The sequence below is a fragment of the Monodelphis domestica genome, chromosome 4 (genome assembly GCF_027887165.1).
Source record: "Monodelphis domestica isolate mMonDom1 chromosome 4, mMonDom1.pri, whole genome shotgun sequence".
NCBI classification, from domain to species: Eukaryota; Metazoa; Chordata; class Mammalia; order Didelphimorphia; family Didelphidae; genus Monodelphis; species Monodelphis domestica.
In genome coordinates, this window is record NC_077230.1 from 179,689,045 (window position 1) to 179,706,419 (window position 17,375).

The 17,375-nt window shown below is 35.9% G+C and overlaps 1 protein-coding gene across 1 annotated transcript in view; it reads left to right on the top strand.

Moving 5' to 3' along the window:
• The first annotated feature begins 965 nt into the window (after window positions 1-965).
• The window catches only part of BBS5 (Bardet-Biedl syndrome 5), a 30,058-nt gene continuing 13,648 nt past the window's right edge, over window positions 966-17,375 (top strand). The window contains exons 1-6 of the mRNA XM_001367579.5: window positions 966-1,112; window positions 3,686-3,768; window positions 6,993-7,058; window positions 7,636-7,685; window positions 8,134-8,261; window positions 14,771-14,906. Of these exons, the coding sequence (XP_001367616.1) occupies window positions 1,054-1,112; window positions 3,686-3,768; window positions 6,993-7,058; window positions 7,636-7,685; window positions 8,134-8,261; window positions 14,771-14,906 (522 nt within the window). The 5' untranslated portion in view covers window positions 966-1,053. The remainder of the gene's footprint in view (window positions 1,113-3,685; window positions 3,769-6,992; window positions 7,059-7,635; window positions 7,686-8,133; window positions 8,262-14,770; window positions 14,907-17,375) is intronic.

A 17,375-nucleotide genomic window follows, 5' to 3' on the forward strand; every position in this document is an offset into this window, starting at 1 on the left:
TTATGGATTGGTAATGGATTAACTGATGTGCTATGTGAACTAGAGGAGTAATTTGGGAGAATGGGAGTGTGTTGGGAAGGGTAGAGTGGATTTTTGGAAATAACAGCCCAAATGAAAATTACTCTGGCAGTGGGAATTTCAGGCACAGAGGCCTTTGGTGGAAAGAGATACCCTGGGAATAATGGCGGCGGCGGTGGTGGTGGTGGTGGGGAGCTTGAGAGCTTTTTAAATGTTTTTCTTCAAGTTTCACCATATTATAGAAAGAGATGACTTTTTTTGTGGAAGGAAGGGGAAGGGAGAGCTTTTCCTTAAACCTGCAAATCATTTTAACTCTCCTCAGATTCACTGGAGAGCTTGGATAATATAGTGAGGACACTAAATCTGCTCTTCAGTAGTAAGATGAAAAGTGGAACTAAGCAGTTCTTTGAAAAAATAAATAAAATAAAATAAAAATTTGATATATCGCCTTTGTTTATACTTCGTGGTTTGCATATGGTCTCTCCTGTGAGATTGCGAGCTCCTAGAGGGCAAGGATTGACTATTGCTTTTCTTTGCATCCCCAGAGTTTAACACAGTGCTCAGCACATAACCAGCGCTTAATACATGCTTAGCACAGTGCTTGACACAAGTTGGGGTTTAATAAATGCTTGTTGACCGACTAGCTGACAGGATAAGGGACTACAGTCTGGATTTCTGAGATTTGAGCTTCTGGTAATAAATGGAGCGGGGCGGAGAAAGAGAAGGATATGAGAAGGGAAAAGTGATTTAAGGTAAATAGTAGCTGGCCAGGCGATGCAGTGTTGCAGAAGTACCTAGGTTTGGATTAGCAAAGAGCCTTCGGGATGCAATCTCCAAACCCAGTCGCAGGCACGAGAAGAGAGAGCAATTCACAGCCTGGTGCCGGGAAGGAGGGAGGATTAGGAAAGGAGCAGGCGCAATCTCTCAAGAAGCTTGGCTCCCGGCGCTTGCCGTAGCACCCGTGACAGAGAAGTTCCGTTGCCTTGGAGCCGAAAGGAAGCGGCCACGAGAATCCAGCCCAAGTTCTAAGCTGCCATGTCCGTGCTAGACGCACTTTGGGAGGACCGAGACGTCCGGTTCGACGTCTCCTCTCAGTGAGTAGCTGAAGACCAGGGGCTTGGTTTCCCACGGCTGGCAGGGGGGCATAACTACCCTTTTGGGGCCCCCGAGGGTAGTGGCAGGATCCCGGACTGCCTGGGTGGGGGAGGGGACCGAGGAACTGGGCACATCCAAGGGTTGAGACCAGCCCAATAGCCTTCATACCCTGAAGTGGCCAGAACTGCCCTAGATGCTGCGGGGTTACCTGAACTGAGGCTGGCGCCTAGTGACCATCCCCGGGGCAGTAAATGTCAGCAGCCTCTGGGCTTCCGCAGTTGCAATTCGAATCTCTTCTCCCTAAACTTTTCTATAGTAGAAACATCTGGGCCAAATTAGCCACATCAGTCTGGCAGTCAACAGATATATAGTAAGTGATTACTGTGTGCCAAGCACTGCGAGATCCTAAGGTAAAAAGCAATCTCTCCCCTTTAAGAGCTCATTCTAGTACGAGAAACATGCATGCAAACTATGCACAAACAAGCTGTATACAGGATAAACTGGAGATACTCGGCAGAGGGAAGGTATTAGAATTAAGAGGGATTAGGAAAGACTTCTTGTACATAGTGGGATTTGGAGGGATAAGGAGGGAGAGAATCCTTGGCAATAAGTTGGATATGGGACGATAGATATTGATGAGAGAATGAGGATTCAAGGAAGACACCTAGTTTGAAACCTGGGTGACCAGAAAGATAGTAGTTGCCCTCTACGGTAATAGGAAATTTAGGAAAAAGAGGAGGGGTTGTGGGGGAAAGATAAGTTCAGCTTTGGACATGTAGGGTTTAAGATTTCTTTAGTATACATCCAGTTTTAGATGCCGATAAATGGCTGAAAAAGGAAGTCGGGAGATTAGGAAAGAGGTTAGGATTGGATAAATAGATTTGAAAATCACCTGCATAGAGATGATAACTGAAGCCATGGAAGCTGATGAGTTTACTGAGGAAACTAGAATAAAGGAAGAAAAATAGAGAGCCATAGACAGTCTTGGGGGATGCCCACAATTAATGAGCATGACCTGAGTGAAGATCTACTAAAGGAGATGGATATAGGTCAAACAGGAGGAAAACCAGAAGAGTATAGTGTCACTAAAACCTAGAAAGAAAACACAAAAATCCCTACTCAGGTTTAAATCACTGCTGGACTACTACAACCACCTGCTTCCTTCTCACTGCATTTCAACCCCTCTACACTGATCTGAAAAAAAGTTATCACCTTGTTAAAAATTCTCCATTGACTGTTGTCAGTAGGATAAAATTTATATTCTATAGCCTGGGACTTATGTTTCTCCATAGTTTAATATCCCTTAACCTATCCAACTTTACCTCTTGGTACTCCCCAGTCTGAAACCTCTGTTCCAGCCAAGCTATTTACCCCTACTCCCCAGAGCATACCTTAAAAAACAAACAAACAAACAAACAAAAAACAAACTTAGAATCAATATTGTATATTGGTTCCAAGGCAGAAGAGCAGTAAGAGCTGGTCATGGAAGTTAAGTGACTTCCCTAAGGTCACACAGATAGGAGGTATCTAAGGCTAGATTTGAACTCAGGACCTTCCATCCCTAAGCCTGGCTCTCTGTCTACTGAACTATCTATCTGTCCCTCTCTGCCATGTCTTGCTCATTCCTAACTCCTAGCTTCAGTCTTGTTCCACTCCCTTATTGTATCCTTCCAATTCCTCAAATTCTACCAATTTTTCAAGGTCCAACTAATGTCCTTCTTCCTCTTTGTGGTGTTTTTAGTCTTCAAGCTGATCTCTTGCTTTCCTAAATTCCTACATTTGCTGTTTTTATCACTCATTTTTAGAGAATCACAGAGGATCTGAGAGTGGGAAGGGATCTCAGGAACAACGTAGTCCAGCCCACAACTGAAAAGAATACCCACTATAAACACTTGATAAATACCAGTCTATCTTCAAAAAACTCCAATGAAGTCGAAATCTAATTCTTCCTGAAGCAGCCCACTGCCCTTTTGAGCAACTCTAATTGTTAGGAAGTTTTTTTGATATCAAGCCTAAAAGGACCTTTGAAACTTGCACCCCTTTCCCATGGGTCCATCTTCTGGTACCCAAAATAGTCCAGTCCTTCCTCTCTATCACAGCCTTTCAAATATTTGAATGCAGCTGTTATGTGTCCCTTGTATCTTCTCTTCTCCAAGCCAAACATACCTGGGTTGTTTTTTTTTTTCAAACAATCCTTACATGACATGAACTCAAAGTATCTTTCTGATTGTCCTCAGATACCAATGTTAAATATCATAGAATCAACCAGAGATCACTGAGGTGTTACACTAGTGAAATCCTGCTAAGCTGACATTGAACCATTTTAAGTTATAATTATGTAGTGCCTTGCATTATCACTTCATGTATATATCTTGTCTTCTTAACTAAATTCTAAATTCCTGAAGGATAAAGATTTATGTCATTACTTTATTGTGGACTTTGTACAGTTAGTAGTCAGTATATGCTAGTTCAATAAATTAAAGTATTGCCAAAGATTGTATTATTTTTAGGTTAAAGCTTGTAATATATTTCCATTGTTGCTAGAAATTTAAGGGCTTTAAATTTCTTTTAGACAAATGAAAACAAGACCTGGAGAAGTCCTTATTGATTGTTTAGATTCAATAGAAGACACCAAAGGAAACAATGGGGATAGAGGTGGGTACATTTACTAGCATTAACTTATCCTTGATGTTTACTTGTTTGATTATCTGAGCTAAATATCAAGATTAAAGCAATATAAAACAATATTATTATTTATGTTTAACTTATTTCACTGTTTAAGTTCACTTTTCTATGATGTCTATATACATTTCCTGTAAATGTTCTCTGGTTTTCAGGTAACTTTGAGAGTAAATTACACAGTATATCTATATAATAATATATATAACTATATAGTAATAATGTCTACTTATCTATACAAATAATACATATATGGTAATCTATACTAATTATCTTTACTGTATCTAATATCACCAGTAATAATAATCTATTTTATCTATATAGGAAATAATCTCTACAATAGTTTTTATCTATTTAATTATATGGTAATATCTATCTATATAGGAGATATACAGTAATAATTTTAGATAGTTTTTGCATAAGGGTATTGAGCATAAATTTCCACATGAATAATTCATTGTTCTCTTTTAGTCTAAGAAAAAGCTCTGCCATATGACTTCTAGACTTTGTATTCAATGATCTTACTGAGTAATTTAACATTTTTTCTGTCCATAAACATTTATTAAACATGTCACAAGGAGTACATCCCACTAGGTATTTTGGGGACAGGATCAAATTTATTTATGTTAAGTAATATAATATGAGGAATATCCCTAAAAAGGGTATCACTCCCCAATACTTGCTGTTCATTTCCATCCACCTCAACTCTAAACTCAAAAGATTCCACTCCAGATCTTACTGCTCCTTTCTCTATGTCCTCTAGAATTCCCATTCTATAAATTTCCTTTCATTCTTCCTCAATACACCTCCTTCCATCTGCTAGTATTCACTGAGACCTCTCCACCCTCCTGTGCCCGTGACACTAAATTCCTGTCCCTCCTTTTTCAATACTGGTTGTACCTTTATACCTTCTCTTATACTTCCAATTTAATGGTTCCAGTGGGGTAATCAAATTGCTTCTTACTCTCCACTGCTACTACTTCCAGGCCCTCCCTCTATAGCCATTGCTTAACAATCTTTCCTCCTTTGTAGTTTATTCTATTAAAATTTCTAATGCAATCCATATCATAGTGACCATTAATACCAATATCCTTCATTTCTTAATGATTTCAGGGCCTACCTCATAGTTTTGCCTTCAAGCCCAGTTCTTGCCTTCTCATACTAGGGAACTTCAACATATATCTTGAAAACTTCTCAATTCTTTGATCTATTCAGTTCCTATAACCCATTCTTTCACTGTACATCAACTACCTACAAAGATTCTCAACCCTTGACCTTGTCATCACCAACAGTTTGTTCCATTTCCATGGTCAGGATTACTGAAATTCTGTTATCTGATATCTTTTATCATTTCATTTCAACCTGTGCCTTTCTATTCCTGAACCTAGTCTTCATTCTCACTATGTTCAGAAATCCCTTTTATTGTTACTCTGTCTGCATTGTCCTCCCTTCTCTTGGTGAACCAGTTCAATGCCACACTGCCTTCTTCTACTCTTGAATTCTTATTCTCTTGTCATATGGCCATAGCCCAACCCCATCTTATCACCACTATCTCCTTCCTTTGCTTCTACTTGTGCTGCTGAACAGAATTGGAGAAAGTCACAGAATTGTGTGGTCTATGAATTTACATTCTCTAATCTCAGCTTGTCCTTCATGGCAGCAAGGCAGTCCTTGTACTCCTCCCTAATTGATTCTCTACTCTGCTGACCACAGCAGTTATTTCATACCTTCTCTTCTCTCTTTAAGTCTCCTACCAGCACCTATTCTCCTATCCCCAATCCAAGGGCCTCACCTCATATTTAACTAAAAAGTAGGAACCATTCAATGCAAGCTCCTTTTTCTCCCCTTCTCTTCATCTCATGTACCTCTTACATTTTCCCACACTAGCTCCTCCTTTACTTTAGCTTCTGATGAAGAGACGGTCAAATACCTTTAAAAAGCCATCTTCAGAGGTCAGCTAGGTGTTGGATAAAAAGCCAGGCCCAGAAACAGGAGGACCTAGGTTCAAATTTGGCCTCATACAACTTCCTAGCTGTGTGACTCTGGACAAGTCACTTTATCCCCAGAGCCTAGCCCTTACCACTCTTCTGCCTTGGAACCAATACACAGTATTGATTCCAAGATGGAAGGTAATAATTTTATTTTATATTTATATTTATTAATTTTTTTGGAATATTTTTCCATGGTTACATGATTTATGTTCTCTCCTTCCCCTTTTCCTTCCCCTCTCCTAGAGCTGACAATTTCACTGATTTATACATGTATTAGTACTCAAAACCTGTTTCCATAGTATTCATATTTGTAATAGAGTAATCTTTTAAAAACCACAACCCCAAATCATATACCCATATAACCAAGTGATAAATCATTAGTTTTTCTTTTATGTTTCTACTCCCATACTTCTTTCTCTAGGTGTGACTAGCATTCTTTTTCAAAAATTCCACAGGATTGTCCTTGATCATTGTATTTTTATTAGTAGCAAAATCTATTACATTTGATCGTTCTAAAACATTTCATAGAAAGAATTTTTAAAAAATTTTTTTAAAAACTATCTTCACCCAATGCTTCTACTTTCCTTTTTTCACTCTCTTCTAAATCCTCTGCAGTTTTGTTTCACACTTCATCAGTCAGCTGAAACTTCTCTCTCCAAGGTTACCAACAATCTCTTAGCTGCCAAATCTAATGGCAAATCTAATTCTCTCATCTCTCATCCTTCTTGTAGCCTTTAACACTATTGACCACTGTCTCTTAGAAGATACTATTTCCCTCTCAGTTCTCATGACACTTTCCTCCCCTACTCATGTAACAACCCATTAGTCTCCTTTGATCTTCATGTCAAAGTCACTAACATGATATAACACTATGCCTTGAACACAGAAAAGCACATATCCATAACTAGTTGAGTGAAGAAATGAATGGGTAGTGTATTTGGAAGACCCACTTTGAGTCTTGACTGTGAGCACTTAACCTCTGTGAATCTCAGTTTCTTCATCTGTATAATGGGAATAATTGTTCTACTTACTTCACAATAGTACTATGAATCATATGAGATAATAAACACTTTGTAACCATAACATACTCTATAAATGTGAATTTGTTACTGATTAATAGACTGAGAAATTATATATTTCTCATCTTAAAGATGTATTACAAATTAAAATCTTTAGGCCAACTAAAAATTTTAACCCTTTTTATTTCAGGTAGATTATTAGTGACAAATTTGAGAATTATATGGCACTCTTTGGCATTACCCAGAGTCAATCTTTGTAAGTATGTATTTAAGTTAATTTAGAGATACCAAATCTGTAAATTACTATATTTCATAGTTGTTTATTATATCTAACAATATATGCCATGAAAAATCTTATTTTTAAAATATCAAGAATTCTATATAGTAATTAAAGCTTGCATCATAATCCAAACATAAATGTTCTGCATTGTTTGATTTTTCTTCAGACAAATCACTTTTTCTAGAAATAATAGGGGATTAAGGCTTCAGGAAGGGAGATTTGGGGAGGATTTTTAAAGACATTAAACCCTTGCCAGTGTGATTCCTCTTTGTTTTGTGATTTTTTTTGATACTCACCTTTGACATAAATGTTATAAATGATAACCCATTTCCATTAACTACAAATAAGGAAGTTGTTATTTCCCATAGTTATGTAGTAGTAAGTAGTCATGATAACTTGTGTTCCTTTTAGAAGAAAGTATACATGCAATAATTTATAAGCCTTAAAAAAAAACTTTATTCCATTGTACAATTGGTGTTTGAAAGTGTAGTTTCTTGTAATGTGTGTTCTCTGATTAATTTACCAAAACATTTATATATTTTAAAATTTTTAGCTGTTGGCTACAACTGTATAATCAATATTACAACAAGAACTGCTAACTCTGTGAGTATAAAAAAATATAAAACTTATTAAAGTTGTTAAAATGTAAGAGATAATTAAAAACCAATTAAAAGTCTTTTTAATTTATTAAAAAATGTTGAGGCAGCATGGAAAATAGATGGAGAGCTGTTCTCAAGGCCAGGAATACTTGGGTTCAATACCTTGCCTTAAATATATCCTGTCTTTGTGACCCTGGACACGTCACTTAACCTCTTTGTGCTGTAAACAACTCTTTTAAATCATAAATTACAGAGAAAATGCCAGCTTACATTCAGGGAAGGAACTTCTTTGTCCAGGAGACCTTACCAATGTCTAGTCTTTATCCCTAAAAAATAAACATACAACATATTTTAGAAATTAGCTTTTGCATTTTAACCTAGTTTTCACTATTAACTAATAATTGCCTATGAAATATAAACTACTAAGAAGTATTAACAATTTGTCTTTACAGAAGTTACGGGGCCAGACTGAAGCTCTTTATATACTAACAAAATGTAACAATACTCGTTTTGAGTTTATATTTACAAATGTGGTTCCTGGGAATCCTAGACTTTTTACCTCTGTCATTTCAGTACACAGGTATGGTTTAAAAAATTGTTTATGTATTACTAGATAATATTTAGTTACTTTGTGAAATCAAGGCATAAGTACTAAAGTACTGAGAAGAATCGGACATCATTTCTCCAGAATGATAATGTGGAACAATATCCACACCAAAACTTTGGTAAAAGGACACTTTAAAATTTCATTTGCAACTTGAAACATTAAAGTTTTTTTCAGGATTCTCATTTGTTCAGAGTAGGTAGCTAGATAAAAAGAAAAAGAGAGTTGAATTAATATAGGCAATCTCACTGGGATATTGAAGAATTTGAGATAACTTTTTTTGAGAGTTAGTTTTATTGAGGTTTTTAGTTTTATTTGTTTGCCTTCACTATTTGGATCAAGTTTCCATACCACTCTACCTCCCTTCAGGAAGCTCTCCATTTTGTTTTGTATATACATGGTCAAGAAATTCAAAGATTTGAGTGGAATGTTAGAAGTAGCTTTGATACTACTATAAGAAGATGGCAATTTCAGGACTTCTGGGTCCCATCAATATCCATTTGACAGTATACAAATATTATAGGTATTTTCTGTAGAAATAATTTATTTTTCTACCATTCATTAAGGGTACATGATTAGAGAAACATAAAATTATGATTTGTTATCCCATTACTGAAGTTCTCTTGGGCCTTGATTTATAGCTGTATATGCATGTGTGTGCATATATGTGTAACAAATAAATCTAAAAATGAGAGGCATAATTTTATAGTTGCTTTTATAAAGTGTTACTAATATATAACATCCTAGAATTTTGAAAGCTAAAGAATGCCTTTTATTCATATTACAGAATTGTTGTTAGCCAATTTATACATGTAATAAAACTAAAACTAAATGCAATTAAGTAAATCAGAATCCTCATTTGCCCAGAATATTATACTACATTTTTCTTTATCTGAAAAAGGGAAATGAGAATATGGCATGAAAAAGGGAAATGAGAATATGGCATGAGAGATTTATTTTTAAAAAAGAACATACAAAACAACTTCTAGAATACATCTCTGAATTAGAATTGAATCCAATTTCCTATGTTTTCTATCTACATCTGTGTTATTATAATCATTACTGATATTCAGAATACTGATCCTGAGGCAATGTAAGATCTTGTCTCATCAAAGAAATGCTTTCCTCAGCATATTGTACTGTCCAAGCCAGGAAAATGGACTGATGTATGTTAATAGTAAGTGAAATAAAATTGATTCTCTTGTAAAACCTCAGTTAATGAGAAAGTACCATTAACCATAATGCCTAATTCCCTGAGACTTTTGATTAAAATTTTAATTCATTCTTTGTTTCATTCATGGTTCCAGCTATATGCCTAGCAATAGGTTAGCAATGGGGGAGTTAAAAAAAAAAAAGACAGTTCTTAATAAAATAATCATGCATGAAACATTCAGATAATAATGTAAATTATTATAATGTAAATATGTAAATTATTTCCATTATATTGTGTCCAAACAAGTGATAATAAGTAAAATCTAGGGTATTCATAAAATAGATCAACATAGGCTAGAATAGTTTGAGAAAGTTTTGTAGAGAACTGGGCCTTTAAGGATAGGTATGATTTGCATAGAGAGGGAAGTACATTTTAAGCAAAGCATTATGAACAAGTATTATCATATTTTTAACCAAAATAGTTAGATACCAAGGTACTTGGAAAAAAGCATCATTTGTTCAAAGAACAGTGAGAACGGCCTATTCTGTGTTTTTAAGCCCTTGTGAATGATAGAATAATATTGACAAAAATAGGAACATCAAAAAAAGGGAGCTAGTTTGGAAGATAATTACGGAAAAGGAGGGATGGGGAGAGGGAGGAAGAAAGAAAGGAAGGAAATAAGGATGTATGAAGTGCCTACTATATGCCATGCACTGCGCTAACCACTTTACAAATATTATTTCATTTATCCTCCCAGTTACCCTGAGAGGTAAGTGCTATTATTATAGCAATTTTATAACTGAGGAAATTGAAGAAGAGTGAGGGTAAGTGACTTGCCCAGAGTCACACAACTAATAAGTGTCTGAGGTCAAACTTGAATGTAGGTCTTCCTGACTGCAAGCCCAGTGACACTTAGCTGCATGTCAGGGGTGTGTGTGTGTGTGCGTGTGTGCGCAGGTACACACACATATATATATATATATATATATAATATGTAGGAATTATTATTTCAGAGAGAGAGAACATAGAAAAATAAAAATTATATATATATATAAACATATATATATATATATAAGCAATGTTTTTATATATAGAAAGAAAAACAGAGGCACCTATGGCATAATAGAAAGAAAGCGGACTTCAGAGTATCTTTAACCCTGCAGTGCCCAAGGGAACTTTGTTTTTTAAATCTTATCTTCTTGGAATCAACTCTCCTATCAGTTCTAAGACAAAAGAGCAGTAAGGGCTGGGCAGTTGGGGGTAAGTGACTTGCTGAGAGTCACATACCTAGGAATTGTCTGAGACCATATTTGAACACAGGATCTCCCTTCTCTAGGCCTCTCTAGGAACTGAACCACTTAGCTGCCCCATAGTAGGCTATTACTTAATGCTATTTAAGTGACAGTCTGTAAGTTGCAAAATAGTTGCAAATGTACTATAATGGAAGAATTTCCTTACCAGGAATTCTCTATACTGATGAAATGACTGATATTTAATTTTTTTTATTTTTTTTATTTATTTAGAATATTTTTCCATGGTTACATGATTCAGGATTCCCTGCCCTCTACCTATCTCTCCCCACTCCAAGAGCTGACAGGCATTTCCACTGAGTTACACATGTATCATTATTCAAAACTCATTTCCATGTTATTCATATTTGCCGTAGAGTGATTCTTTAACATCAAAACCCTAAACTTATCCCCCTCAAACTACATGATCGATCATATGTTTTTATTCTGCATTTCTATTCTCACAGTTCTTTCTCTGGATGTAAATAATGTTCTTCCTCATTATTCCCTCAAGATTGTCTTGAGTCATTGCATTGCAGCTAGTAGAGAAGTCCATTACATTCTATTGTACCATGTGTATCAGTGTATCAGTCTCTGTGTACAATGTTTTCCTGGTTCTGCTCCTTTCACTCTGCATCAATTCCTGGAGGTCATTCCAGTTCACATGGAATTCCTACAGTTCATTATTCCTTTCAGGACAAGAATATTCCATCACTATCAGATACCACAATTTATACCCCCTCATTTTCCAATTTTTTGCCACTACAAAGAGCACAGCTATAAATATTTTTGTACACATATTTTTTCCCTGTTATCTTTTTGGGCTACAAACTGAGCAGTGGTATGGCTGGATCAAAGGGCAGATTCGAAATTGCCATTTAGAATGGTTGGATTAATTCACAACTCTTCTGGTATTAGTAAATGACTGATTTTTTAAAAATCCTATTTTATTTATTATAGTTTGTGTTTTTGACATTAAGAATATTTGCTATTTTTCATACCTAAAAAATTAGATGTTGAAGATAACCAGCATTAAATCTGAATATATATTTTTTTCTAATGAAAAAGTATTAAGTGCTTATTAAGCAGCAGAGATGCAAAATTCAAAAGTAAGACAGTCCTTGGGTATTGGATGTTCCAAGAACAAGACACTTCATCTTTTAGCTCCAAGCATTTTCTCTGGCTTTCTACCATTGATTCTCCTGTCTCCTTCCTTATCTCTTTATTTATCCTTTAAATCCCAACTAAAATCCCACCTTTAAGAAAATTTAATTTTTAACATTCTTTTCTTTTTTACATTTCAAATTCTAAATTCCTTCCTTCCCACCCCTCTCCCAACCACTGAGAAGGCAAGCAATATGAAATCAGTTATACAAACAGTTCTATATTAATCAGTTTTTTGTTTTTAATTGTTATCAGTGTTGATGTTGTTGTCGTTGTCATCATTGTTGTTATTCCTGTCATTATTATCATCATTATCCTTGTCATCATTGTTATTATGTCATCACTGTTGCTATTGTTGTCATCATTATTGTCGTTGTTACCTTTCTCATCATTGTTGTTACTGCTCTTCCCAATGTTGTCATTGTTATTGTGTCATGACAGAGGCAATGGAAAATAGAAACAGTATAAACACAATCTTGGAGTTTATATTTTTAAATACTTTTGGTCTCTATCATTTGTTATATTTACCTGGTAGATTTAAATTGTGTTTTATGGAGAATTTGTGAGGCAGCAACTCTATATCCTTGTCTCTAACCTTTCAAGCTGTCTTTCCTGGGAGGTCCAATTTACTGGAGCATCTGTAACAAATAAAAAGAGATCTAGCCAGAGTATAAGTCTTTATTAATAAAAAAGAGAGATTTTAACCTTAGTAATTTTAAGCTTTCATCCCAGCATGGTCTCCTCCATACTGGCTGCTCCTTGCTAAGCGCCAGCCCAGAAAGCCAGTCTGTTCAATCGTGGAAGTAAAAAAACGTAGCCAGACTTTTTTAAAGCAAGAAAAATAAAATGAGAAAATTATATTTCAGTTTGCATTCAGAGTTCATCAGTTCTCTCTCCAGGAATAGCAAGTTTTTATCATTACTCCTTTGAAACTATTGTGGATTGTATTGACTGCATTGATCTTAGTAGCCAAGTCTTTCATAGTTCATCACAACATTACAACAATCATTATCCTGGCTCTTCTGACTTTACTTTGTATAGGTCATATAGGTCTTGTCATATTTTTCTGAAACCACCTACCTTATTACTTTTAATAGCACAATAATATTCCATCAAAATCATGCACCACAACTTGTCCAGCCATTCCCCAACTGATGAGCATTCTTTCAATTTCCACTTCTTTGCTACCACAAAAAGAATCCCTTTTCATGTTTTTCTTTAATTTTGTATTTGGACATCAAATTTTCTGTTTAAGTCTGGCCTTTTCTTCAGGAATGCTTTTATATCTTCTTTATTATTAAATGACCATACTTTGCCCTTAAAGAATATATTCAGTTTTGATGGGTAGGTGATTCTCAGTTGTAAACCTAGTTCCCTTGCCTTCCAGAATATCATATTCCAAGTCAGAAGATTTGGTATTTCAATGTGGAAGCTGCTAGATCCTGTGTAATCCTGATTGCTTGACTGGTGCTCCATGATACCTGAATTGTTTCATTCTGACTGCTTGCAGTATATTTCCTTTGGCCTCGGAGCTCTTGAACTTAGCTATAATATTCCTGGAGTTGTCATTTGGGGATTTATTGCAGGAGGTGATATCTGGATTCTTTCTCTATTTTACCCTCTTACTCAAAAATATCAGGGCAGTTTTCATGGATAATTTCTTGTAATATGATGTCTAGGCTTTTTTTTTTTCTGGTCATGACTTTCAAATGGTCCAATAATTCTTAAATTGTCTCTCCTGGTATTTTCCAGGTCAGTTGTTATTTTCACTGAGATATTTCATATTTTCTTCTGTTTTTTTTCTTATTCTTTTGATTATGTTTTATTATTTCTTGATATTTCATGAAGTCATTGGCTTCCATTTGCTTAATTCTAATTTTTAAAGACTGAATTTCTTCCATGACCTTTTGATCCAATTGGTCCATTCTTCTTTTCATATCACTCTTTTCTTCACTGTTGTTTTGTTGTTGTTGTTTTTGCCTCTTTCCCCAGTAGGTCAATTCTGGTTTTAAAGACACTTTTTTTCTTTGTTGGATTTTTGTTCCTCTTTTTCCACTTGACCAATTTTGCTTTTTAAACTGTCTTTTCTTTTTCTCTATCTTAATTTGTTTTTTGAATTCATTTTTTGAGTTCTTCCAGAGCATGAGCCCAATTCCCAGGGTTTTGTTTTGTTTTTTGAAAAGGTTTTGCTTGTACTTCCTTAGGTTCCATCATCCTCTGTTGGTTCTCTTTGTTCATTTTCCCATAGAAGCTTTCAATAGCTATCTTATTTTTATTTTGTTCACTTTCTCAGTCACTGCTTTTTGTTTTTGTTTTTGCTTTTTTTTGCCTCTGAACTATAGGCTTTCAGATTCTGTCTCCTCTTCTGGTTTACTGGATTAGGCCAGTTAAATTAATATGCCTTGTCTTCAATGTAGTGTGAACATATTTTTTTAAACACAGAATAGAAAAATGGTCTACCATAAATCTTAAATTTCTGATTACTAGTTACATGACCCCCAAGTATGCTAGTGGCTTCTTCCTGAGATTCTTTCAAATTGATCTTGCATGTATCTTATTTCTATGTAATCATTTGTTTGTTTCCTCCTCTATTGGACTGAACAAAGACTGTTTTTTACTTTTTCTTAATATCTCAAATGCTGAGCACAATGCCTGGTATAGAGTAGGAACTTAATAAATTCTTGTTGATTGACTGCTAACATTCATTGAAACAAAAAAATAAAAACTGACTTTTGTGAAGCTGGTTAACATCTACATCAGTTACTTATGCAGTATAGACAATAAATGCATACTTGTATCAGTAGTGTTTCATACATGTATAAATATGTTTTAAAAATTACATTTTTAGCTTTGCTGACCTATTTTTTTTTTTACTGTAGGGCTTATGAAACTTCTAAAATGTACCGTGATTTTAAACTGAGGAGTGCATTAATTCAAAACAAACAGCTAAAATTATTGCCACAAGAACAAGTATATGATAAAATCAATGGTGTTTGGAATTTATCCAGTGATCAGGTATGGTTCAAGGAAAAAAATTAATAAAGCTTGTTAAGTTGGAGCCTTAATAGTCATGTTTACATGGCTCTTCTACTCAGATACTCAAATGCTTCTGCATCTCTTCAATATAAGCATCCCTTCCAACAGTGTAGATAACAGCCCATACCTCACTTCCCATTCTGGAAAATGCTTGTCCATATCCTTCTTTTAAATTCACTGCAAGAGGTCTACCTAATGTGCTGAGAGCCTTCCGTAATTTCACTTGACATTGCAAAGGTACCATCACTGCCCGTTAGTTCTACTTTGCTGTTACTATGTGTCCAGCCCAGCTTCTTTTTCTCCAGTTTTTCTTTGATGACATCCTTCATTCTACCTCTTTTCATAATTCCCTATTTGTAAAGTGTTTCAACACTTGAATCAGAAAAAAAGCCTCAAAAGTTCTTTTAAGTATGTTCCTTTAAGAAGTTTGATGACCCACTTGAGCTACCATACTAAAGATGGCTTGCCTCTTTATTATACTTGACATATAAATTTACCCCCATTTGTTTCTTTTCCCATTTCTTTTAATATTAACCTATTTTTAAGCTCTAGTTATATATATATATGCATACTCATGCGTATGTATTTTTGCATGCATATATCTATATACCTATTTATGTCTTGTCCTTTCATCCTATACAGTTTGTTGCTGTTCCCTCTAAGTATACTTCTTTTTGCTTCCCAGCTAATAACAACAGTTTTTAAGAGTTACCAATGACTTCTTTTCTTATAGGGATATATATCATTTTAACTTATTGAGTCTCTTAAAAATTTTTTTTTTGTTTTTCTTTTTTCCCCTCTTTTTTAATTACCTTTTGATGATTCTCTTGAGTTCTGTGCTTGGACATCACATTTTCTGTTCAGGTCTGGTCTTTTCTTTACGAATTCTTGAAATTCTTCTATTTTGTTGAATGACCATACTTTCCCCTGTAAGAATATAGTCAGTTTTGCTAGTTCCCTTGCTTTCCGGAATATCGTATTCCATGCCTTTCTTTTTTTCAGTGTGGATGCAGCCAGATCCTGAGTTATCCTCATGGTGGTTCCTTGGTATTTGAATGACTTCTTCTTGGCAGCTTGTAATATCTTTTCTTTGGTCTGATAGATCTTGAATTTAGCTATAACATTCCCGGGTGTTGTCAGTTGGGGATTAAGTACAGGAGGTGATCTGTGGATTCTATCAATCTCCACTTTTCCCTCTTGTTCAAGGATTTCGGGGCAGTTTTCTTTAATAGTTTCCTGTAATATAATGTCCAGGCTTTTTCTTTTGTCATGGTCTTCTGGTAGGCCAATAATTCTTAAATTGTCTCTCCTTGAACGATTTTCTAAATCCTCTGTTTTGTGAATGAGATGCTTCATATTTTCCTCAATTTTTTCATTCTTTTGGTTTTGTTTAATAGTGTCTTGCTGCCTTGTGAGGTTGCTCAATTCAAGTTGTTGTATTCTGGTTCTTAAAGACTGAATTTCATCCTTAGTTTTTTGGTCGTCCTTTTCCTTTTGGTCGGATTTTCTTTGGAGATCATCTTTCATCTTCTTCACCTCATCTTTCATCTGCTTTGCCTCATCTTTCATCTGCTTTGCCTCATTTTCCAGCTGGTTGATTTTGGCTTTCAAGACACTATTTTCTGTTTCCAGATGACTTATCTTAGTTTTTAAGTTCTTTTCCCAATTGTCTTCAGCCTCTCTTAATTGTGTTTTGAATTGCATTTTGAGTTCTTCCAAAGCCTGTATCCAATTCGCTGGGATTTCTGATTTTTCCTTTGCTGGGTCCTCCCCCTCTGTTTCATTCACTGTCTATTGTAATTTCTTTCTTCTATTTCTGTTGTTTGCTCGAGTTTATCCCTTCTTTGCTCCCCGTATTTGGCTGTGCTCATGCTACTCTCATTTTGTTTTGGTTTTGGGGCTGTCAGTCTTCCCTCTTGGAGCTTTGTCAGATCTCTTGGTACAGTCTCTAGGGGAGGAATGTTAGCTTCCCTGTCCTCTGGAGGCTTTTGATTGGATTGAGTTCAATTGGGTTGGGCTGTATGTGATATGAAGCACTGAGGCTCTGAAGACTCCTGGAAGGCGGGCCGCCCAGGCTCTCTCCAGTTCTCTCCAGCTGCTTCTCCGCTGTCCCCAAGTGCCTTTGCCCGCCTCCCTAAACTCTGAGGAGTTCTGATGGGATTAGTTCAACTGGATTGGTCTGGATATGCCCCAAGGCAAAGGTGAGGCTAGAACCAGATGGAGGGAACCAGCCATGGCCAGTTTCTCCCTGGCTTACTCTCTGCTGTCCAAGCTGGATGTTCCGAGCCCAGCGCCCCGCTGTTCACAAGGTAGACCCTGCAAACCAGTACCTTTGCCCGCTCAGAGGTTCCCTCTGCTGCTGGGGGCTCAGCCCTCTGGGTTGTGGGGGAGGGGTCCTGGGACCTTCGCTCTGCCTTCCCCTTAGCCCTGAGTATTCTCAGATTCTGG